Source organism: Arvicanthis niloticus, chromosome 11, assembly GCF_011762505.2.
Source record: "Arvicanthis niloticus isolate mArvNil1 chromosome 11, mArvNil1.pat.X, whole genome shotgun sequence".
Lineage (NCBI taxonomy): Eukaryota > Metazoa > Chordata > Mammalia > Rodentia > Muridae > Arvicanthis > Arvicanthis niloticus.
The window spans coordinates 12,982,777-13,007,288 of NC_047668.1; the positions used below are offsets into that span (position 1 = coordinate 12,982,777).

The 24,512-nt window shown below is 41.5% G+C and overlaps 1 protein-coding gene across 1 annotated transcript in view; it reads right to left on the reverse strand.

The window, feature by feature from the left end:
- Positions 1-12,524: 12,524 nt before the first annotated feature.
- Brms1l (BRMS1 like transcriptional repressor) overlaps positions 12,525-24,512 on the reverse strand; it is a 32,380-nt gene continuing 20,392 nt past the window's right edge. Inside the window, exons 5-10 of the mRNA XM_034514584.2 lie at positions 21,216-21,312; positions 20,226-20,309; positions 19,917-19,981; positions 18,820-18,859; positions 15,998-16,124; positions 12,525-14,126 (exon numbers count right to left, since the gene is read on the reverse strand). Of these exons, the coding sequence (XP_034370475.1) occupies positions 14,009-14,126; positions 15,998-16,124; positions 18,820-18,859; positions 19,917-19,981; positions 20,226-20,309; positions 21,216-21,312 (531 nt within the window). The 3' untranslated portion in view covers positions 12,525-14,008. The remainder of the gene's footprint in view (positions 14,127-15,997; positions 16,125-18,819; positions 18,860-19,916; positions 19,982-20,225; positions 20,310-21,215; positions 21,313-24,512) is intronic.

Consider the following 24,512-nt stretch of genomic DNA (forward strand, 5'->3'; position numbering starts at 1 on the left):
TAAAAGGCTGAATCTAACGAACAAGTTTAAGGCCGAGAATCATGACACATCCTGTAATCCCAAAACTTTGGAAATAGAAGAGGATTGGGACGTCCACATCATCCAACTACAGAAAATCCCATCTCAGAAGAACCAAAATGGACCAGTAGGATGACTCCGTGAGAACAGGCACTTGCCACACAAGCCTGATGACCTGAGTTCTATCCCCAGAACCCACATGGTGGGAAGAGAGCACCAACTCCACAAAGCTGTCCTCTGACCTGCACATGTGTGTGGTGGCATGCGTGCACATCCACGCACAAATAGATCTTAAATTAAAATATACTAAAAGAAGGAAAAATAATCATTTAACTGTCTTAAATGTTCCATGTAGCGAGGGCTGGAGAGATGGCTCGGAGGTTAAAAGCACTTCCGGTTTCCTTCCCAGCACTTACATTAGGTGGATCATGACAACTTTTAATTCTAATTGCAGGGGTTTCTATGTTTTCTTCTAGTCTCCACAGACACTCATATACACCATCACACACACAGACACTCATATACACCATCACACACACATACACTTTTTTTTTTAAAAAGTCAATGTTTTATAGTTGGATGGTCCCCAAGCAAAGGTCGGGAGGAACTCACTTATATTGGCCAAGCTGAGCTTCTCATACACCACCACCATGAGCACACCACAGGGAATGGCTAGCTTCTGAGTAGGACAACATACGAAAGGACTCATGGTGCTTGAAGTAGGGTTGTTATTATTATTAGACTTAAATAGGGTTCCAGGAGGGGGCTTTGTCCTGGATAAGATGCTCACAGGAGAGCATGGAGGAGTAATATCTGGAAATGTTATTACTGTTAATAGTCCAGATGAAGGGAATAAAGGCAAAGCCCACTCAGAAAGGCAGCACTTACACAGCTCCAAGAGTGAATGCTCGGCCTTCTTGTGCTCTACAGTAGCCCTTTTCTGACATAATATTTTTATTGGTTCTTTAGGAATTTCCCATCATGCACCCCAATCACATTTCCCAGTCCTTCCATATCCACCCTTGAGAGCTCCCCCTGGCAAAATAAATTAATTAATTAATTAATTAATTAATTAATAAAAATAAGAATTAAAAAAATGTTGTTTAAATACAAGCCCAATTTGTGTTGTCTATATTCTCACCAAAGCATGGCCAAACTCAATGGTCTGCACCTTAAATAGAACTGATCCTCCCCTCCTGCACCTCCACCAGAAGCTATCGATTTGTGGAGGGCTACACTTCAGCATTTTTATCACACTTTTAAAGAGTTCTCTCCCATGGCTTCCTGTTTAGACTGTTACTTATTCTTGGGGTGCGGGGAAGCTCACAGAAGGCTTGCATGTCCCTCTTTCTCAACTGCGCATCTGCGGTCATCGATGTCACTGCAAAAGTAGTTTCCTTGCTGTTTAAAGTCACTGGGGGCACGGAGCACGGGCTTATACATGGTTTCTGGCAACACAGACCATGATCACAGCCCCAGCTTTAGTAGGACCACAGACCCAGACAAGGCCCTGGGAGACAGCCTGGGCCATGGACAGCTACATGGCCTCAGGTGGCAACACAGGCCACTCACATCAATATGGTCCCCAGCAGCAGCACTGCCCCCAGACATCAACATGGCGTCGGACTGCAGCACAGACCGTGGAGGTTCACAAGACCTTTGGCAGTAGCACAGGCTATGAACATCAACACAGAGCCTGACTGCAGTAGGACCCCGGATCCAGACATGATCCTCAGTGGCAGCACAGGCCTGGACATCGTCACGGCCTCAGGCAGCAGCACAGACCACAGTCCTCTACTTGGTCTTTGCTGGTAATTCAGACCAAAGACGTCAACACAGACCCAGCTGCAGTGAGATCATAGACCCTGACATGACCCTCAACAGCAGTATAGACCAAGGATATCAATGTGGCCTCGGGTGGCTGCTCTGGCCGCTCATATCAGCATTCCCCTCACAGTAACATGGATCATAGGCATCGGCAAGGCTTCAGGACACAGGCAGTTGCATGGGCCACTCACTTCAACACGGCCCCTAGTAGCAGCACAGCCCACAGACATCAACATGGCCACAGGCCATATCAGGGCCACCATCCACTCATGGTCCTCAGTGTCAGCATGGACCACAGGCCTTAACATGGCTTCAGATGGTTACACAGGCCACTTACACCAACATCCCTATCTCCCCAGGCAGCAAAGCCCAAGGATATCACCAAGGCTTCAGTCAGCAGCACAGGTTGTACATGTCCATATGTATCTCAGGCTTCATCACGGCCTGGGGCAGTAGCATGGGCCACAGACACCAACATGGCTTCCAGTGATATCACAGACCACAGTGGTCCTTCAAGGAGGTCCAATCCAAAAAATGAACTGTTCTTCATCTTGGGCCTCCATCATTGCCCAGATCCAGGGTGATCCCTCATGCTGGACGGCATGCTCTGGGACTGAGTATGCATCTACATAAGCTCCAGGTTGGTATACAACACTTTGATGACCCTACTGGGCAAGGATATGTCAGCCCTAACACCCATCACCGTCAACACATCTCCAGTTCCACCTCTCTCCACAGTGCGTGTATCACCCCATTCTATCTTTCCCACCTCTCCATCATTTATTTGTTCTTTTTAGTGGCACCCACCTGGTAAGGCGGGGTGGCCTGGCTGGCTTCTACTGGGCCCACCTGGCCCAGATATATCTTCTTTATCTTCTTTATTTCTATAGTTAGGCAAGCTTATGGGCATTGAGAGAGATTTATTTCTTTTCATCCCCATCAGAGTGGCCTTGCTGGATGTTGATGTGTGTTGATGATGTTGACTGCTGATGCTCTATAAGAGAATGTAGAGCCTACAGTCCAGGTAATTTCTACTTATCTCTCTCTCTCTCTCTCTCTCTCTCTCTCTCTGTGTGTGTGTGTGTGTGTGTCTGTCTGTCTGTCTGTGTGTCTCTGTCTCTCTCTTACACAAACACACAGAGAGAGAGAAGGAGAGAGGGAGGAAGAGAAAGAGAGAGAAAGAGAGAGAGAGAGAAATCCAGTAAGACTTTAGTTTTCTAGTCCTTGATTCTCTGGTTGAAAGTATAAAGTTTTATTATGATCTTCAAAATGGATATCAATAAAAGATGAAGACCTGGAACAATGATTCTCAATCTGTGGGAGGTGTCACACATCAGATATCCTGCGAATCCGATATTTACATTATGATTCATTACAGTAGCAAAATTACAGTTATGATATAACAACAAAAATAACCACAGCATGAGAAACTGTAATAAAGGGTCACAGCATCAGAAGGGGCAGAACCACTGATCTAAAATTTGTCATGTGTTTCAAGACTGTGAGACTAGCTAGAGATAATTTAGAAAGATTCAACCTCTCCAGAAGTAACTGTAACACAAGGAAGCCTTGAGTACAGCCAGTTGATACCAGCAAGTTCAATGCCAAGGAGCTGTAATCTTTCAGCTCTTCCACAGGAGAAAACCTTGCCTACAATCCTCAACTGTTACTGTCCCAGCTTCAACATCAGAAGTACACTGATTCTCTTTCCTCAGTTAGTCAAGGACACCAAGGAAGGGCTACATGTCAACTCATCAGGAAACTGGGACTTAGATCATACAGATGTTAAAGAAGTGGTGTTCTCACCAGAACCACACCATCCAATCAGGCAAGAAACATTCACTGGAGAAAGTAGAAATGGGTGCTGCCTAAGCAAAGAAAGTGAAGTCCAGCTGGGAGTAAGAAACAAAGCTCAGTGCTGGGTTTTAGAAATACTAAACATTTCTACAGAAAAAAAAAAAACAAAAAGTCAGGCTATCATGACTGTTCTAGTGAAATATATCAAAGGCAAAAACCAGGGGTATATACTCAAAGGACTCTATATTCTATTGTAAGGCCGCCACGAAGGGAGGACCTCACCCAAGCCTCAGGAATTCGTGGCCACCCATTAACTCACAAGACACCAAACTTGATGCAATCAGCAAGACATGTTGAGGTCAAGACCCACGCAGGGGCAGTGGGGTCTGACCCCGGGGCTTTGGAGACAGAGAGAATTTAAAGCCAAAAACCACAACTCGGGGAGGGGGAGAACCACAACCCAGGGGGAGTAAAGGAGGGTTATTGGAGACTATCTGTGGAAAGTCCCAGCCCATTATTCAGTTTGTGACAGGGTCCAAGAATAGTCATGGGGAACATTTTGTATAGGCTATTCTCTAAGAGCCTATTTGTAACTAACCATCTATCTTGTGGTCAGCCAAGTTCCTGAAACACAGAGCTCATGACCAAGTGACCTGCATTCTTGGTTCTGCTCTGCCTGTTAACCCTTTCACTATCATGGAGACTCTTGCTCATCCATGATCATTGCTGCTCTATTCTTTTTTCGTGGTTTTTGGTTGGTTGGTTGGTTGGTTTTTGGTTTTTTTGAGACAGGGTTTCTCTGTGTAGCCCTGGCTGTCCTGGAACTCACTCTGTAGTCCAGGCTAGCCTCGAACTCAGAAATCCACCTGCCTTCACCTCCCAAGTGCTGGGATTAAAGGCGAGCACCACCACTGCCGGGCTTAATGGTGGCCTGAAGCTTTTTGGGGGGGGGGGTGAGATAAGGGCTGTTCTATTCTTAACAACCAGAAACTAGAAACAGCCTAGACATCCACCAACAGATGAATGGATAATTCATCAATAATAAAAATGCAGTGCATTTATACAATGCAATATTATTCAGCTGTTTAAAAATAAAATTCACAGGTAAATGGATGTAGCTAGAAAAAATCATCTGGAATGATATAGCCCAGACTCAAAATGACAAATTTTGTATGTATGTATGTATGTATGTATGTATGTATGTATGTATGTATGTTTTGTGTGTATATATCTATTATATACATATGTTAGGTTTAGGTTTTAAGCCTTCAATAGGCATGCTATAATTTATCTCCCAAGGAAGGGGAAATAGAATATATAGTAATGGAGAGACAGAGGGTGAAACTAGAATGGGAGTATTAACCAGGGAAAGGGAGGAGGGATGGGAGTCAGGAAGATAATACAAGGAGGGACAGCTAACAAACATTAAGGGCCATTTGAGGGGATGTATGAAGACTTATAACTGTAGAAGCTTCCTAAAATATATACACATATAAAAGAAATATAAATGGAGTCACCAAACTATGGAGGAGACAATGCTTCAACTAAACAACTTTCACCAAGTGAAACTCCCAGTGCCAGAAATGGATTAGACATATTGGAGTTTGGCCAAAAGGGCCCCATGAAACCCCCAAAACAACTCAGGCTATTGCCAAGGCTAATTAATGCTTGCTCTCCACAAACTGATAGTAAGACCCTATTGCTGAAGACAACACTTAACACATTTCACTGAACACTGAGAAGTCAAGCTGGTACCTAACTAGAGCCTTCACCCCTACTGACCAGTATCCATGATACTGGAAGATAATCTGCACATTAATAGAAGAGAAGCGTAACCACAACCTAGCTACAAAACCTGCAATCTACAATGGTGACCTGCCTGCATGATTCACTGGTACAATAATGGCACAAACATCAAGAGTAACCAACCACACTCTGACTGGATTTAAGGCCTATTCCACAAGATGGAACCCACACCTGACACAGCGTGGTTAGCCAAGAATCTGAGACTACATAGGTCTAGGAAAAAAACAAATATTATTGTTCTACTAAAGGAACATAAAATCAAAGTGCTCATCAAGATAGTCTACTATACCCGTAGATCAGTGTCTCACTAGGCCACCATCACAGAAGTGTCCTCTTGCAGGAGATAGTAACAAATACAGAGACACACACCCCCAGGCAGACAATGTGTAGAGTAAGAGATTTTGAAACACTCAGTCCTAAATGGGATGTCTTCATCAACCCCTCCCCTCAGGGCTCAGGGAACCGTGAGGACGAGGAGACAGAAAAATTGAAAGAGCCAGAGGGGATGGAAGACAAGGCCATCTAGACACAACCTGACTGAAACACATGAACTTGCAGAGACCATGGAAACATGCATAGGGGCTCACAGATTACAGAGTGCTGAGAGGGGGAAGAACACATGAGTCTCCATCCTTAAAAAAATTCTATCCCCAACTGTAAACTGCTCAAAAAAAAAAATCTAGCTATAGTGGTTTAAATAAAAATTCCTCCAAATAATATTCATATATTTGAATGTTTGGTCATCAGAGAGTGAGGCTTCTTGAAAGGGATTAGGAGGTGTGAAGAAGTGTGTCACCAGGGGTGGGCTTTGGGATTTCAGAAGTTCAAGCCAGTCCTTAATGGTTCTTTATTCCTGCTGCCTTTAGATCCAGATGCAGAACTCTCTGCTTCTCCAGCACCATGTCGGACTGCATGCACCACGCTCCCCACCATGATAACAATAGACTAAACTTACAAAACTTTAAGCAAGCACTAACTAAACACTTTCGTTTATAAGAGTTGCTATGGTCATGGTATCTCTTCACTGCACTAGACCACATGACCACTGACTAAGATAGCTTTCTCCAAAGGATCTCAGTGGGTATATAAACCACACTAATGGCAGGCCCCATGCCTAGAAATAGATGGCCAACACAAAACAAACCCAATGGTATTTTTGTAATTTTTTTGCCTTATCTTGCTTTGTTTGGACTTTTTTTTAAAAGGTTATTAGTCTTTTGTTTCTATGTTATGGTTTTTAATTTTGTGTTTTGTTTGTATGTGTATGCAAGTTTGGTTTTGTTGGATAAGGATATGGGAAGATCTGGGAGGAAATGGGGGAGAGGAATCAGAATACTTTGTATGAAAATTATTTTCAATAAAAGATTAAAATAAACACACATGTAATAAACATATAACTATTCCATGTTATGCCGTGTTGCAAGCATTCCCTGTACCCTTGCTATATATTAACTTATTAAACTCTCACTACAACCCTATAGTCTTACTTATCATTTAATTCTCAAATGGGGAAACTAAGACCTCAGAGGTTAAGTTTCCAAGCATACAGTCAGTAAGCTTCAGAACTCACAACCAGAAACAGTATAGTTCCAAAATCTAGGAGTCAAGTCGCCTACTACACCCTTCACAAGAGTGTAAATGCAGGTGGTAGGTTGAATAGAGAACAAAAACAAAAATGGAGTCTACTTGTGGCCAGAAAATAATCCTTGGTTTTCTGTATGTTCACAGTACCAAGAACATGAGCTATGGGATAGCCCAATTGGCAATGTGAAATGTGAAACCATGGTGAAGACAGTGATCAACTTGAGATCTGTCAGGATAATGATACTGAAGCCCAGGCATGAGAGGGCAGTCATTCAAAGAGAGCAGAATGAAGGGCTAGCTGGCTGACTGAAGCAAAGGAATTCAAGCCAACACAGGAAAATGTCAGAGAATGAAGACAATGAAAATCACCCCAGTGTTCCTGAGATAAGGAGAAATAGGCATCCTTACATATCATTAATAGAATTATAAACTGGGTACTGTTTACTTATAGAGAAGTTTGGTAATATCTAGTAAAATATAAACCAAAATAAATATTCCCAACCATTCAATCCAACAATTTTACCTGAGATAGGAGAGATATCTATGTCATCTTCACAGACTGTCCTAGGGTTTTATTGCTGTGAAGAGACACCATAGCCAAGGCAACTCCTATAAAGGACAACATTTAATTGGGGATGGCTTACAGTTCCAGAGGTTCAGTCCATTGCCATCATGGCAGACAGCATGGCAGTGTGCAGGTAGACAGTGTTGGAGAAGGAAGCGAGAGTTCTACATCTTGGGCTGAAGGCGGCAAGAAGATTGACTCTTCTGCACTGGGTGGAGCTTGAGCACTGGGAGCCCTCAAAGCCTGCTATACAGTGACGCACTTCCTTCAACAAGGCCACACCTCCTAATAGCAGCACTTTCCATGGGCCAAGCATATTCAAACCACTGCACAGGCTAAAAAGGTTAGGTACAAGGGTGGTCACTTCAAACTTGTTTGATTAAGAAAGGTGAGGGAGGGTGTAGGTGCAGATGAGATCCTAACTGACCACCATGTGCCACCCTTCATTCAGAATAGACTTGGCAGACACACACAAACCACAAGCAATTACCAAGACATATTATGCTTGAGAAAGGAAAGAATACAGGGGAGTAAACTACAATCTTCCTTTACTACAAAAAAAAACAAAAACAAAAAAAACAAAAAACAAAAAACAGGCCTTCTGTATCCCTTCCTCCTTAACTGGAAGACAAATGTAGAACAGAATCTTACAAAATCTTCTAAGCCTTGAGATGGAGGTAGAAAAGTTACAGAGAATCAGAAGGTCAAGAAGGCAGTGACCAGCAAAGTAACCTCCCTCCTCGGGAGTTTAAACACAGGCTGTGACCTCAACTGAATGTTCCTTTGGACAGTGCATAGCAAAAGAAACAAAATAAAAGCTCTCAAGGACAGAAGGCTGAGTGATGTAATCCAGGGTTCTCTCTCTAGAGACAGCAAAGACTCAGCAGAGGCTTGGAACCTGAATGCAGTTATCGTGCACACTCTTGTGTAGTAGATAATTGTTATAATATGCACAAATATTTACAAGCTATGATTTAACATCACAGAGTATATGATTCAAATAAAACCTACTACAGTCTTGGGAGGCAAAAATAGATGGATCTCTGTGAGCTCAAGGCTAGACTGCTCTATATAAATGTTATATAGTCCTTCTAGCCCAGGCTAGGACTAGATGGTGAGAGCCTGTCTCAAAAAAAAAAAAAAAAAAAAACCAACTGCTTGGGGGTGTGGAAAAAAAACTTAAAGTGCTAAAGGTACTTAAGTATGACCCACTGACACACTTAAATAACCTACTGACCTCCAAACTGACCTCCATGTGCAAGCACTTAGCTGTCTCCCCCATACAGATGCCAGTTACAGAGCCTTTCTGTAGCAAATGAAGTAGAATGTTTTTCTCAATATCCCTGTAAGGAAGGTAAGGTTGAGTCTCTGCCTAATGATCTTCTTCCTCACAGTCGAACATAATTTATAATCTTGAGTACCAGTGGTGAAAGGGCACCAATGGCCTGCTTCTAAAACCAGAGGACTCCATCACTCTCCCCTCAAGATCACCCGCCCACACCCTCTTAGCTACAAATAGGCTGAGGAGCAAAGAGAACCCGAAAGGTGTGCTGTCTAACTGCTCTCGGCCCCCTTTTAATAAAATGTGTCTTGAAAGGGAACATAAGCTTCAACTTTTGGTTACAAATTTTGGCTTTCTATATATAGCATAACTCACACATTTTTTTCCTGAAAGATAAGGTATTTGAGACTGTTTCAAATGTTCATGGTATTTTTGCCTTTCATAGTTAGAGAAAAATATTAACCACCCCCCCCCAAATAAAAACCAACATAGGACAAATAGATAACCAGAATTCTTACATTTTTATTCATTTTGGGTTTTTCAGAGGAGTGGGGGGATCAATAGACAGTAGCTCTGGCTGTCCTGGAACTCACTCTATAGACCAGGCACATACACATTAACGAGCATTTAAAAAAATAAAACTTGCTGGGCGGTCGTGGCGCACGACTTTAATCCCAGCACTTGGGAGGCAGAGGCAGGTGGATTTCTGAGTTCAAGGCCAGCCTGGTCTACAGAGTGAGTTCCAGGACAGCCAGGGCTACACAGAGAAACCCTGTCTCAATAAATAAATAAATAAATAAATAAATAAATAAATAAATAAATAAATAAATAAATCTTAAAACAAAAATGTAGGTGGCTTTGGGAAGGAAAGATGCTAGCCTACAGTGAGCCATGGGGAATATCCTACATATCACACAGTGCACAGCCGTGCCTCCCTGCAGCTCACCCACTCAGACAAGGGACATGCCTCCTCTCCGCCTCCAGTCTCAACTCTCCTTTTAGTGCTTTTTAGTATTTGACATCTCTTCACCTTTCAAAATGCAATAGCTTACATTCCAGTTTGGTGAGCGACTCTATCTAGAGAGCTTAGCTAATGAACATATGTCCACCCCTCACTCACTCCCTTTCCTTGAGAGAAATGCAATTTCATTTGCTCCTGCAGCAGATTTACTGAGTAAAAAGGCAGACTCAACCAGTTCCCCTAGTCTTTTAAAATAATTGCCAAAGGGTAAGGCACATAGACAGCTCTGTAAGCAGACTCCTAGGTAGCAATGTGTACACCAAAACATAATGCTCATTTAGTTTTCAGTTTGTTGGTTTGAAACAACCAACATATAGCCCAGGCCAGCCTCAAACTCTACAGCCAATTCTAACCCTAAAGTTCCGGTCTTCTACCTCTGCCTTCCACATGCTAAGGTTACAGGCATGTGCCTCCACCCCCAACAAGAACAATTTTTATTGAAGACAGAATGAAATCCCTCAGTACTGTCACTGGATGTGAGCCAGGACAAGGGGGCTAAATGAAGAGCATTTGTGTTTGCTAGTAATTTGAATTAGATGACAGTCGGGACTGCCTTCTTAACTGAAACGACGGGCAAGGTGAGCTGGATGTGACCAAGGAGCTGTGGTGGAAAGCCCAGCAACGGACAGTAATCAGAAACACGACAGTGGCGGCAGTGGTACAGCATAGCACAGCTTTCCAACCAGTCCCCAGAATAAATGTCACAACTAAAAGACTAATGAGTATTAGCCCTCTGTCAGATGAAGGGTTAGTGAAGACATGTTTCCCAACCTGTAGGCTGCCGATTTGTCGTACTGACTGTGTCTTTTTCCTTACAGAAGCTTTTCAGTTTCACGAGGTCCCATTTGTCAATTGTTGATCTTAGGGCCTTGTCCTGTTCAGGAAATTTCCCCTGTGCCAATGAGTTAGAGACTCTTTCCCACTTTCTCTTCTACTAGATTCGGCATATCTGGTTTTACACTGAGGTCTTTGATCTACTTGGACTTGAACTTCGTGCAAGATGATAAATAGGGATCTATTCTCACTCTTCTACACACAGACCAGTTAGACCAGCACCATTTACTGAAGATGCTTTCCTTTTTCCACTGTTTTTGGCTTTTTTGTCAAAGATCAAGTGTCTATAGGTGTAGGGGTTTACCTCTGGGTCCTTGATTCTATTCCATTGATCAACCTCTCTGTCTTGGTACCAATACCATGCAGTTGGGTTTATTTTTTTTTTTCCACTATTGCTTTGTAGTACAGCTTGAGGTCAGGGATGATGATTCCCCTGGAAGTTCTTTTATTGTTGAAATTTTTTTTGGCTATTTGTGTTTTTTGTTTTTTCATATGAAGTTGAGAATTGATCTTTCCATGTCTGAACAATTGTTAGAATTTTGATGGGGATTGCATTGAACCTGTAGATTGCTTTTTGGTAAGATGGACGTTTTCACTGTTAATCCTACCAATCCATGAGCATGGGAGATCTTTCCATCTTCTGAGGTCTTAGCTAAAATGGCCAACATTGGGGAGAGAGAACTCATAGAGTTCACCTCCAATATATAAGACAGGGCCTCAAGTGGAGGGACTGGGTTACTAACCCACAGTCAAAATTTCTGACCCAGAATTGTTCCAGTCTAAAAGAACAACAGAGACAAAAATGGAGAAGAGACTGAAGGAAAAGCAGTCCAATGATGGGCCCAACTTGTGATCCATCTCATGGGATTGGGGGGGGGGGGGCACCAAGGCCTGACACTATTACTGATGCTATGATGTGCTTACAGACAGGAACCTGGTATGGCTGTCTTCTGAGAGGCCATACTAGCAGCTGAGACAGATGCAGATACTTACAGCCAACCATTTAAACTGAAGTTGTGGACCCCTATGGTTGAATTAGGCAAAGGACTGAAGAAGCTGAAGGGAAGAGCAATCCCATAGGAAGACCAGCAGTCTCAACTAACCCAGACCCCAGCGAGCTCCCACCAACCAGGAGCATACATGGGCCAGTCCGAGTACCCAGGCACATATATATAGCAGAGGTCTGCCTGGTCTGGCTTCAGTGGGAGATGTGCCTAACCCTTGAGAGACCTGAGGTCCCAGGGAAGGGGGAGGCCTGGTGGTGGTGGAGGAATACCCTCTTGGAGTCTTGGAGATGAGGAAGAGGAATGGGATAAGGAACTGTGGGAGAGGGGAATGACTGGGGGGGGGAGCTGGAATATAAATAACTAAAAATAATAATAAACTATTTGTAGTAAAATACTTTATGTCATTGTTAAGTGATATGAAATATGATTCATACTACTGGCAAGTGCATGCTTACCTTGATCTTAACAAGAGGGTGGAATAGTAAGTCAAAATATAGAAATTAAAGTTTTTATGGTAAGTGTGAGAAACAAATCTTTAAATTTTTCTGGTTAAATTTCAAAACAGAGTACTCTTATAAGAGTCTAACACAACAGCATGTATATTTTTAGTTAAGTATATCTTAGCTTCTTGAACACTTGCATCCGCCTCATGGAGGTGCAAGCGTGGAACGCCGAGCAGAAGCCCTTCCACACACAGCACAGGGGGCCTGCTGACGTCCACACAGTGGACTGGGTATAAACAACTGAACTTGAGTAGGAATAAGTAACACCCAACACTACAAATGACGTTCAAACACTTCTTTTTATTACATACTAAATTTAAAAATACAAATCTCATTAAAAATGCTTATCAAACATCATATATATATATACATAAGTACTGCCAAATGCTACCGGATTGGACAGTCCGCACAGCCGCTAAGGGTGATCAGAAACAGAACAGAGCAGCTCAACGTTGCTGATACTGAATTTCGAAAGTCAAACAGTTACAATGTGGCAACTGTGGAGTAGTAACCTGCATGGGGTATCTGCAGAGGTCAAGTCATAAGAACTAACGGAATCATGCAGAGACTCCTTTGAGGAGTGTTAAGTGAGTCTTCCTCATCCCCTGAAATACATTGTAACAGAAATTAAAGTGCATGAAACCAGCAGAGTACTTCATTGGGTTGTACCCTGCATACACACTGTAGCCAACTGCTGCCCGGCTGAGGCCTCCAGTTTTCTGCACACTTCCAGAGGCTTTCCAAGTTAATTTTGAATGTGGCTAACAGAAGGGAGGCCAACATTTTCTAAATTGCACCAAATGGCCTTAAAGTGTTAAAAAAAAAAAAAAAAAAAAAAAAAAAAAACACTTTTTTTTTTTTTAACAAAAGCTAATTTGGGGGATGGCAGAGTTAAGGGAAGTGTCTACATGTATTTCACTCTAGCAATAAAATTAGAATAAGGATCTAGTTATGCCTCTGGAAAATGCTTTACTAAAATCTTCAAGAGTTCAGATGTGCAGAAAGCACGACAATACTGCCAGCCACTTGTCGCTCTGACACTGTGCATCACAAACACCAGGCAGGATACCTGCCCTCTAAAAGCCCACAGTAAACACAGGCAGCAACACGCTCACACTTGACACAATGCTACTGATAAACACCAAGTACAACCTGCAAAAGAGGTCACTGCCACCAAGGAAGAAGAGAAGGAAAACCAGTCTACAAAAGTGCTCCCTTTCTTCTCAGACCCAACAGTTTAATTGGGGTAAGACAAGATTGTACAGGCAGGCCACCAGTTCTAAGTATGCTGGGGACACTGTATATACACACTCACACACTTATGTATAAATTTCAGTTCTGATTGAAACTAATGCACTAATACAAATCATTTATAGGAAACATTTCATCAGTCTTATGTACAAACACAAGTGGCAACGGTGGGGATTTAAAACTGCAGGTGGCTGCAGCTGTAGTTCATTAAAGGTGAGACATACTCACATGAGTAAGACACAAAATGAAACAACAGAGAAAGAAATACATACCAAACAGACCTGTTGGCACGGGACCTACGAGGCAAATAAACGTGATGGTCATGATTACATTGTATCATTATTTCTCTTAATGACTTACTAATATGGGGTCTACTTAGAGTACTACCTAGAAGACACATTCTCTCATGACTGGATGAAAATATTAAGCTGCTGAATACATTTTCTTGGCTCCCATGGCACATTACACTTGGTAACACTAATAAGGTAGATGTGAGTAACACTTAAATCGTGATTACGAATGTTTAATTGAATATTTTCCTTTCTGTAGCTGTGAGATGTAAAGCTTAGATTTGCTTCCATCAGGCCTCTTAAACCAAACTTCATCATGGTTAATTGTTGTAATTACAGCACTAAAAAAGAAAAAAAAAGAATGAATTACAATGTGGCTCACTTCATTTCAATTTATCTTATTATTACTGGGGGTTTATTTCTCTTTTCTTTTTCCTTATATTTTTAAAGCTATGCCTTTATAGCCCAGGTTGCCCCTGAGCTTGCATTTCTTCTGCCTCCACCTGGTTTATACTAATCTTCAGATTACTAGCTTCAAAACAAGGTTTCATACCAGCTATACTACACTCAGCAGGTTCACTTACCAGACGCTGTACTATCAACACAAATGTTGTTATCTAGAAAAGGTGTTTCTTACTGTAGAAAGCTGATACTCTGAGAATTTAACCATAAAGGATGAAAGCACTAATACATTAATATTTCCAAAAGATCACAGCAAGATAACTTATAGGCTACATGAACAATTATATAAACTGTAAGTCTAGATTACCACTTAAAAGACAATTTCTAGTTTTAAAGTTATATCTTAATTACAAAGTGCTCCTTTTCTAAGATTTATTTTTGGCTTTCAGTTTATGTGTATGAATGCTTTAGCTGCACAGTGTACAAACTGTACAGTGTCCAGAGAGACCAGGAGAGGTAGACCCCATGGAGCTGGGGTTCACTGATAGCTGGCATGCTAGGGACCAACCCAGTCTTCTTGGAGAGCTGCTTTTAGCAGCTGAATACCTCTCCAGCCTCACTAAATACACGTCAAGTTTTTACTAATTTTCCTTTTCTTTCCTGCCTTAATTAATATTTTTTTTTTTTGTCTGAAATACAGTCTCTTGTATCCCAGGTTGCCCTCCAACTCTATTTGTAGCTAAGTGTTGGGAGCACAGAGGTCCTTGTGCTCACAGATAACCTACATCAAAACCAGAAATGTTAAGCACACAGGATTCTCCACCCAGAAGTCTGGGATTAGAGGTGGCTAATGGCCTAGGTGATCCTTGTGCTATCTAAAGGGCTAGGAGTTCTCCCAGGCTCCCACACACAGGACTGGAGATGGTTAAAAGTCTAGGTGACCTCTGTGTTGTCTATATGACTGGGACAACACCAGATCTTCCCCTGGGCTCGTAAGACAACACACATAGCCCATCTCTAGAACCCATTTTCCCGAAAGAAGTGACACATACTTGAGAAGAGTTTCAGTGTAATTATGCCTCCTTGTACACACAGAATTTGTGTTACACTGGAAAAAAAATCCAAATTGTACTGTACTTAAATATGTCTAAAATAAACAGCCTAGAATCCGACTCTAAAAGTCTGAACCAACACTACTGAGTCACAATGAACTGGATTTTCTTCTGGCTTCATGTAGATCATTATTCTGCTGGCTGTGGCCTGTGGCATTTACAGAGGTCCCTACAGCTAAGACTGGCCTTGAACTCCTGATCTTCCTGTTTTCATCTCCCTAGATCTGGGACTATAGGCTCTCTACCCTGCCCAGTCCATGTAGTGTTGGGGACTGAAACAAGGGTTATATGTACACTAAGCAAGCACTCCACAGCTGAGCTGCACTGCCAGCTGGTACGTTTCTTTATCTAGAAAACTGAAATGGGACAAGAAGAATTAAGAATTCATAGGCCCACCAAAAATTCTTAAAAGTCTGGTTTGAAAATCATTATACTAGGATCATAACGATTAATTACACTGTGAGAATTAATAAACAGGATCACTTATGGATAAATAATCCCAAGCATACCCACTATGTTAATGTTGTGATCAACTCTAATGTGATGTCTACTATATAAACACTAACGACTGTGCACACATGACTGGATCTTACTCAAATAAAAAGGATCCAGAGGAACTAATGATGCAAATATCCTCCAGAGGCTGCAAATATTGACTGACAAGAGGTGGAATAATACATCGACAGGAAGCTTCTTACCTTGTGGGACACTCATCTTTTTTATCAATACATATTGTTTGTCCACGTATATACCATTCACCATCATAATACAGTCTTCCCTCTTCAGATCTAGCACTGTGCAGATGTTTTTCCAGTTTCACAGGTGCTAAAAGGATCAGTTAAATAACTGTCATGTTAATAAGACAGTCAGAACTTAAAAGACAACAGTCATGCATGCATATGTGTGTAAAACCATCTGAAATAGTCTCACATAGAAAACTAAAATGTAATAAAAACAAGAGCATCTCTTACTTTTATAGTTCACTATCTAATGCAAACAAAGGTAAGCAATGACCAATAAAGCAGAGCCAGAAAGGGAAGCAGGCACACAAATGATTAATTACCAGGACCATTTTTAAGCAGCCCTGAAATAAGAATAGTCATATTTCCAGTGAAAATTACTTTTCAAATCTCCTCCCACACACAGCATCTCATACTTGGAAAGAAGCAGAATATACTGTTTAATGAGAGGTCTCCAGAACTTTAATTATCCTATGGAGAACTTGCATTTCTGACTCTCAGAAATTGTTTGACATTAGTGGATAAACTACTGCATGTAAACCATGTTTCTTATGGAAACACACACAAGTGATTGTCACAATCACACCATGCCCTTGTGGCACCTTCACCATTCACACTGTCAGTTCTCAGAAAATCACCAACACAACTTCCCATGGACTTCATAATCATCGTCATCATCTGGTACTAACTTACTTAGTTACAAACACAGGACTGCACCTCCTGAAAGGAGGCTCCCAGTTTATGTCCGTCTCGACTCTCTCTCCAAGAATCCAAAATAGTTTCTGGTATGTAGGAAGTAATGATAAGTATATATGCATTTTCAGCCATTCATTCATTCATTCATTCATTCATCCCATGTCTGAGTCCATCCTATGCACTCCCCTGTGCTGGGTGCTAAGGAAAGAATAAACAAAAAGACAGGAGCCGGCCTCTGTAAACGTGTAATCCAGTCAGGAGGCAGACAGCCAAGAAGAGAATTAGTTTAAAAGTGCCAAGAGCCAGTGAGATGGCTCAGCACAGAAACATGTATGCCTGACAAGTCTGATGACCTGAGCCTGGTGTCTGATTCCCAAAACCCCAAGTGAACAGAAGGAACCAGGTCTCAAAAGTCATCCTCTGTTCTTACATGTGTGCCATGGCATGCATGTGATCATACTCACACACAGACACACACACACACAGACACACACACACACCCCTCCTAAAAAAACCCACATGCACAAGCACAATAATCTTTTTCTTTAAAAAGAATTGTGGAATTTATCATTCCTAAAAAATAAAATAAAACGTACAAACGGAGGTGAGTGTCATAAAGAAAAGCAGTAGACGGTTAAGCTAAACACCGGCGAGCAACCAGAGCCATTCTGCTGGGTAGTGGGACTTTAACCAACGGGGGCTAATCAACAATAGTGTGAAGACCAGAAGCCACATAAAAGCTAGGCAGGCAGAGCAGCAGCCTGTAATCCCAGCACAGGGGAGCAGAGACAAGGGCTCCTGGGACAGCCACAGGACCTGGATTTACCAGAATCAACACTCGATTCACTAAGACACTCTGCATCAGGTAAGTAAGGTAGAAAGCCAGCAAGGACAAAGCTCTAGCACCACATACACTCTCATGCACCCACACACATGTCCATATGCACCCACACACATGTCCATATGCACGCACACACACACACACACACACACACCTCCCCTCAAATTAATGACTCAAAAACATTCTAGAGACTTAGTCAAGGTCAATATATATAGGTGCAATTTCCTGATATGAAATAAAATTTAAAGGAACCATTGAAAGAAAAAAGCTGGAACACTCTTAAAGTAAATATCTCTTAAATATACTTTTAAAATGGAACAAGAAATTCTTTTCATTAAAATTTAAGATTTTGCCGGGTGGTGGCGGCACATGCCTTTAATCCCAGCACTTGGGAGGCAGAGGCAGGCGGATTTCTGAGTTCAGGGCCAGCCTGGTCTACAGAGTGAGTTCCAGGACAGCCAAGGCTATACAGAGAAACCCTGTCTCGAAAAACAAAAAAAAAAAAAAACAAAAAAAAAAAATTAAGATTTTTTTTTAAATCTAACCCCATTACAACCACACTGTAATCCACTAAAGAATTAAAAAAATAAATCTACAAATAACAACAAAAAACCCCACAGAGACCAACATTCATCAAACTTGGGCAGTTGTCTTAGAGTTGTAAAAAAATAAAAAGGTTAAAAAATACATCATCTTAGCACTCATGAATCAAAGGCAAATAGGTCATAATTTTAGAATAGACTTATTTCAAAACAAAATATGTGGCAGATAAATCTCTCAATACTAATTTCTGTTCAGGCAAGCAAGCAAGCAAGAAAGAAAGAAAGAAGGAAAGAAAGAGAGAGAAAGAGAGAAAGAAGAAAAAAACATTCCTAAGAAATTTAGTATACAACTCCAGAGATTCTGACTCCCTAGAACCAGTTTGTGAGTCCTCAATACTTCCCCTAAAGAAGTAAGGGGCCAATTTAAAAACAAAAAAAACCAAAACCCTGGGTAAATGCGTCTTGAGTTACAGATCTAGTATCACTAAGAACTATAAGGCCTAATAATGAAAGGAGGAAGAAATACACAGCACTGGAAACTTTCAAACTTCTACACAAAGCAGGAGACTCCTGATTCCTCATGTCAGTTCCAGAGTTCACTGGCTAATGGAATCACCGTTGTGTTCCTCCTCAGTATGCAGGGGATTTAACCACCCTGATTCAACAGTTCTCGGCAGAGTATGTCACAACTCACAACTTACGTTCTGTTTTAACTCGGTGTGGACCCAATGTAGCCATTGCCTAAGAAAAAAGAGAGGGGGAGAGGAGAGAAATCTGAATTCAGACTGAAAATAGATTTTGCTATCTATAATACATACAGTGTTCTTAATTGGTTCAATAACAGAATAAACATTAGCTGTTCTCATTTTCTTCTGGTGCTGGGGGAAGAACCCAAAGCATCACACATGCTGGGCAAGCAAGTTAGGCAAGCACACCAGAACTGAGAGGCATCCCCAGCCTCCAGATGAATGCTGTCTAAAGTCATAGAGAACACCTTCCTCCGTGGCCACTAGTAACAGCTGAAGTAAGTTCTCTGAGCAATTTATAAAAATGGGGATATTTTTTTTATATTTTAAAGATATTTATTTTATGTACATGAATATACTGTCGCTGTCTTCAGACACACCAGAAGAGGGTATCAGATCCCATTACAGATGGTTGTGAGCCACCTTGTGGCCGCTGGGAATTGAACTCAGAACTTCTGGAAGAGCAATGAGTGCTCTTAACCACTGAGCCATCTCTCCAGCCAAAAAATGGGAATTTTTAATAAGAAAAGCAAGCCTCAAACCTTGCTCCCGAGAAGGCCAAGAAAGGAGGTTTACAAGTTCAAAGGCTATGGAGGCTACAAAGTGACTTCTAGGGCAGTCTGAGCAAAATAAAAAATAAAAATGGTAATAGAAATAAATAAAAATAAAAGGATGACAAGATACATAGCTCCATTCTTAAACAAGCACCAGATATTTAACTATGCCTCGATAGTTATTAACAGAATATAAAACACATAGGTTCAATGTATTCATTCAAAAAAATATTTACTGGGTACCTTCTATACACCAGAAACTGACAAAGCTCTGAACCCTAACATTCTAGGCAAACTAAATATATGCTATTCCATACTCTTGTATAAATTATTACATTACAGGAAAAAATACAAATTACTGACATGTCTCTAATTCTTAAAATATTCTACAGCCCATGATAAGCAAAGTATATTTACAACAGTTATATTTTCATATGCGGATGGACAAACTCTTAAAGGCAGATATAAAATGTACTTCTGCTGCACCCTCGCTCATACCTTCCTGATTGTTGTCCAGTCCTCAAGAATGTCGAGATCCTGCAGCATATAAACTATATATGGGCGTAGAGGCGTCAAGGTCAACTCGGCAGCAGGAACGTCACACACTCGGTGAACTGAGGCAGGAAGACTATGGGTCCAAGGCCAGCCTGGGCTACATACAAGGCCTTGTCTCAAAAGCAGCTATACAAACTGACCACACTGCATCATCAACAGCTGTGTCGTCCCCCCCCACCCCCCATGCACTGGACACAGTGATTTTCAAAACTGAGCATAGTATGAAAACCCGGAGAGGGTGGGAAAGGATATCTGAGACAACGACCGGCTTCTTTTTGTCAGGGCTGAAAGGATCCTTCCTCTTTTTTCTTGACTGAAGCTCATCATTCCACAGTTCTGCAAGGGAATCAAAGTGTGAGCTGATTTCCAGGGGCCACAGGAAGAAGAGCAGTACAGAATTTCATGTTTATTGCTTATTTACATACAAAACTCCAGGGAAACTACACACAGAGGTAGTATATTTTCTTTTTTTTATATTTATTTTTTGTTTTCATATTTTTACATGTATTTATTTATTGTGTGTGTTGTGTGCACGCTTCTACACCACAACATTCACGTGAAGGTCAGAAGGCAACTTATGAGAGTGGTTTCTCTCCTTCCACCACATGGGTGCTGGGGACCAAATTCAGATTGCCAGCCTTGGGGGCAAGCACTTTTACCACTGAGCCATTTGGCTAGGTCGCCCCGAGGTAGCTATGCTTTTTACTCCCATCTTCCAGACAAGAACGTCCATTTAGAAAAACTAAACTGATCTCATCACATCTGCCCCAACTACAGCAGGGAAGCAAAATCAACACACAAAAACAGTGACACATATTCAGGACTGTAGGCCAATCTAGTAGGACTTCCATCAGTGAACAACAGAAAACTTCCCTACAGGCATCCTGACATGGCCACACTTTATACTGACCTGGTCTAATCATCATGGTAGTGTTCCCTTTCTCCAAGGCAAAAACCTACCACCCTGTAACATTTACCCATTGCCTGGAAGAACACAGGAGGCTGTCTTCCAGTACAGCCCCATGGGTAGCTCCTGTCACACTGCTGGGCTGTCCCTTTTCCTATGCTGTCCTTTTTACATTGTTCTAGAGTGTGACTCTGAATCCAAGGAACAACATCAACTTGATCTCATTCTTCAGAAGCCTCTTCCCTGTTCCCTCCAGCTCGGACAGTGCATTAGCATAGCATCCATTCGAGAAGACTGAGGCTTTGGGGAACACCACATCCCATGGCAGCCCTGACCTGAGGTAATGTCGATGCTGTGCCTGTCCTCCTCAAGCCTTCTGATCTTCTCCTCAAGCTCACTCTGGACTGTGTCATATAACAAAAGCTTTTCACTCTGGAAAGAAACATGATACTTACATGAAAAGAAAGAAATGCCAGTTTATCTTAACTAGCAATACCAAATGACTTAGAGTACTTCAATATATGGTGGCTGTGGTTTGCTTTTGTCTTTTGGTTTGGTTTGTTGTATTTGCTTTTTTCATTTATCTAAACTATTTTTGCCACTCCCTTCCCCTATTCTGAGGAATGAAGCAAGAAAGTATGCATGCTAGGTAAGTGCTTGCCTCTGAGCTACATCTTAGTCCCCAAATTTAAAATTTTGAAGAAGAAATGTTCAATATATAAAAGAAGTAAAACCAGGGTCAGTTATAATAACAGATTTAACAAAGTAAAATAACACCCTGTTTAAGACTATCTAAACTGAAGCCAGAGCACTTGTTGGCTCAGGGCACTTCTTGCTCTTGCAGAGGACTCAGGCTCAGTGCCCAGCACCTCTGTGGTAGGAGCGCAAAACCATCTGTAACTCCAACTCCAGAAGATGTGATGCCCTCTTTTGGCTTCCATGGACACACACATGAACACACACACATACACACACACAAAATATTGGGTTTAACTGTCTCTACATCATATTAAATACAGCAGTATATCACAAAAAATATTTAGGCACAAATTTTAGATCAATTTAAAGTAACTCAATAAATATATTTCAGCTAGAATATACTAAAGTAATAGATTGACTTAGAAAAAAGTAGTATATTAACTCAATTATAAAATTATAGATTAACTACATCAGACTCACTTGCTAAAACAGACAAGACAGGGTGAGGGAAGACAGGGTGAGGGTAAAGCCTATGGGAGAGCACTCACTTACCTAGCATGTTAAAGGCTCTTCAATCCTTAGCACAAAAATATAAAGCCATGAATGAAATAGACAGTGAGTAAATAAACAGATAGATAAACAAACAAACAAGCCAATGGGGAATACATACAGAACAACCTTCAGGTATGTGCAGATTAAATTTGAAATCTGTATCAAAAGAATTCACAATCAACACACAGACCTACACGAGTGTGGCCTTCCCCAACTTCCCCACAAGAAGTCTTGTCTATTCTGGTAGGTTTCGTAAGACACTCTATCTACAGTAGCCCAGTATTTACATATAAGTAATCTTGTAGTGGGTGGCTTGGACTCTGTTAGAGGCTTGTCCCCTCTGTAACTTCATATTAGCGATTAAACCCAGGGCCTTGTACATACTGGGCAAGTGCCTACCACTGACCTATACCTGCCATCTTTTACTTTCAGTTTGTGACAAAATCTTACTAAGTTGTTCACAATGTTGACCCTGAGTTCAGTCTGGAGTCATACTGCCTCAACCATCCATGACACCGGAACTACAAACCTTCTCTATCATGCCCAGCCATATAGGCTTTTATGAGAGGCCCTCCGTGTTATATTTATACACATTTTATGGCTTTTTATAAAAAGAGCTACAGTGGTATATAATCAAAAACAATCAACTAGACCTCGTAGCCCTGGTTTTAATCTGATCTAGTAAGACAGTGAGTTTGTTTTACTTATTTTACTATTATTATTTACAATTACACATTTATTTCTATGTGTATGAGTGTCCTGACTGCATGTGTACCATCTGCACGTCCAGTGCCTGAGGAGGGAAGAAGAGGGTCATGGCTTCCTTGGAAGGGGAGTTACAAATGGTTGTGAGCTGCAGCATGGGGGCTGAGAGTCGACCTTGCGTCCTCTGAAAGACAGTTAATGCTCTGAATTGCTGAGCCACTTCTCTAGCCCCCATTGGTTGTGTCTGTCTGTCTATTTACTCAGTATTTCATTCATGGCTTTATATTTTTGTGGTGCTAGGGATTGAACAAGTGCCTTTAACATGCTAGGTAAGTGAGCGCTCTCCCATAGGCTTTACCCTCACCCATCTTGTCTGTATGGGAGAGAAAAGACAGGCGTTAAAAAGACAGCGAAGTTTGTCTATGGGAGACTATGCTGAACTTGCCGTATCTAATATGAACTCAGAGGCTCAGCTGTAGTGAAAGCTATAGTGGAACAAATGTCATGTGAAAAATCGTACCAGGGGCTAGAAAGACGGCTCAGGGGTTAAGAGCACCAACTGCTCTTCCACAGGTCCTGAGTTCAATTCCCAGCAACGACATGGTGGCTCACAATCTGTAATGGAATCTCATGCCCTTTTCTGTTGTGTCTAAAGACAGTGACAAGCCGGGCAGTGGTGGCGCATGCCTTTAATCCCAGCACTTGAGAGGCGGAGGCAGGTAGATTTCTGAGTTCGAGGCCAGCCTGGTCTACAGAGTGAGTTCCAGGACAGCCAGGACTACACAGAGAAACCCTGTCTCGAAAAATCAAAATAAATAAATAATAATGATAATAAAGATAGTGACAGTGTACTCACATACATAAAATAAATAAATAAATCTTTAAACAAAGAAAGAAAAAAACATTGTACCAGCAGACGGAGCAAAGGCAACAGACAGTAGTGGGATGGATGAAGGAAAAGTCCACAACACAAATGTATGAGGACATCCTAATGAACCTATTGCTTTGTACACTAAAATGTTTAGTAAAACACTAAATATAGGGACTGGGGATATAATATAGTCAGTAAAGTGCTTGTCATGCAAGCACAAGGATCCCAATTAGAATTCCCAGTACTCACTAAAAAAGCCATGGTTAGTAGAACACTCCTGTAATCCAGTGCTGGGATATAGAGACAGGATGATTCCTAGAGCTTGCCAGCCAGGCAGTCTAGCCAACCCAGCAACTCCAGGCTCAGTGAGAGACCCTATCTCCAAAACTAAAGTGGACAGTAACTGAGGAAGACATCAGATGTCAACCTCTGGCCCCCACATTTACATGAACACATATGCACATGTAGTCACGATACACATAAACATGTGTACACAAACGTGCATAGGTATGTACACAAAATAAGTTATGTATGAGGTGAAAACAATTATCTCACTACAAGCTGCTCTCAATATTCCTTTTTGCTTGTTCCTCTGACTTATAAAAAGTCTTCTAAAATATTCCAACCATATCTGTAGTGTGCTCCTGAAATTAAGAAGTTACAGAAAACAGAAAATGGAAATAGAGACAGGTCTCATGGCAGCCATAAGCAGATCTATTTCCCCAAGCAAAGATGACTTACATAAAGAACTGAAGTGATAAGGCTTTTGCTTTTATGAATACAAAGCCAAACTGGCTTATTCTCT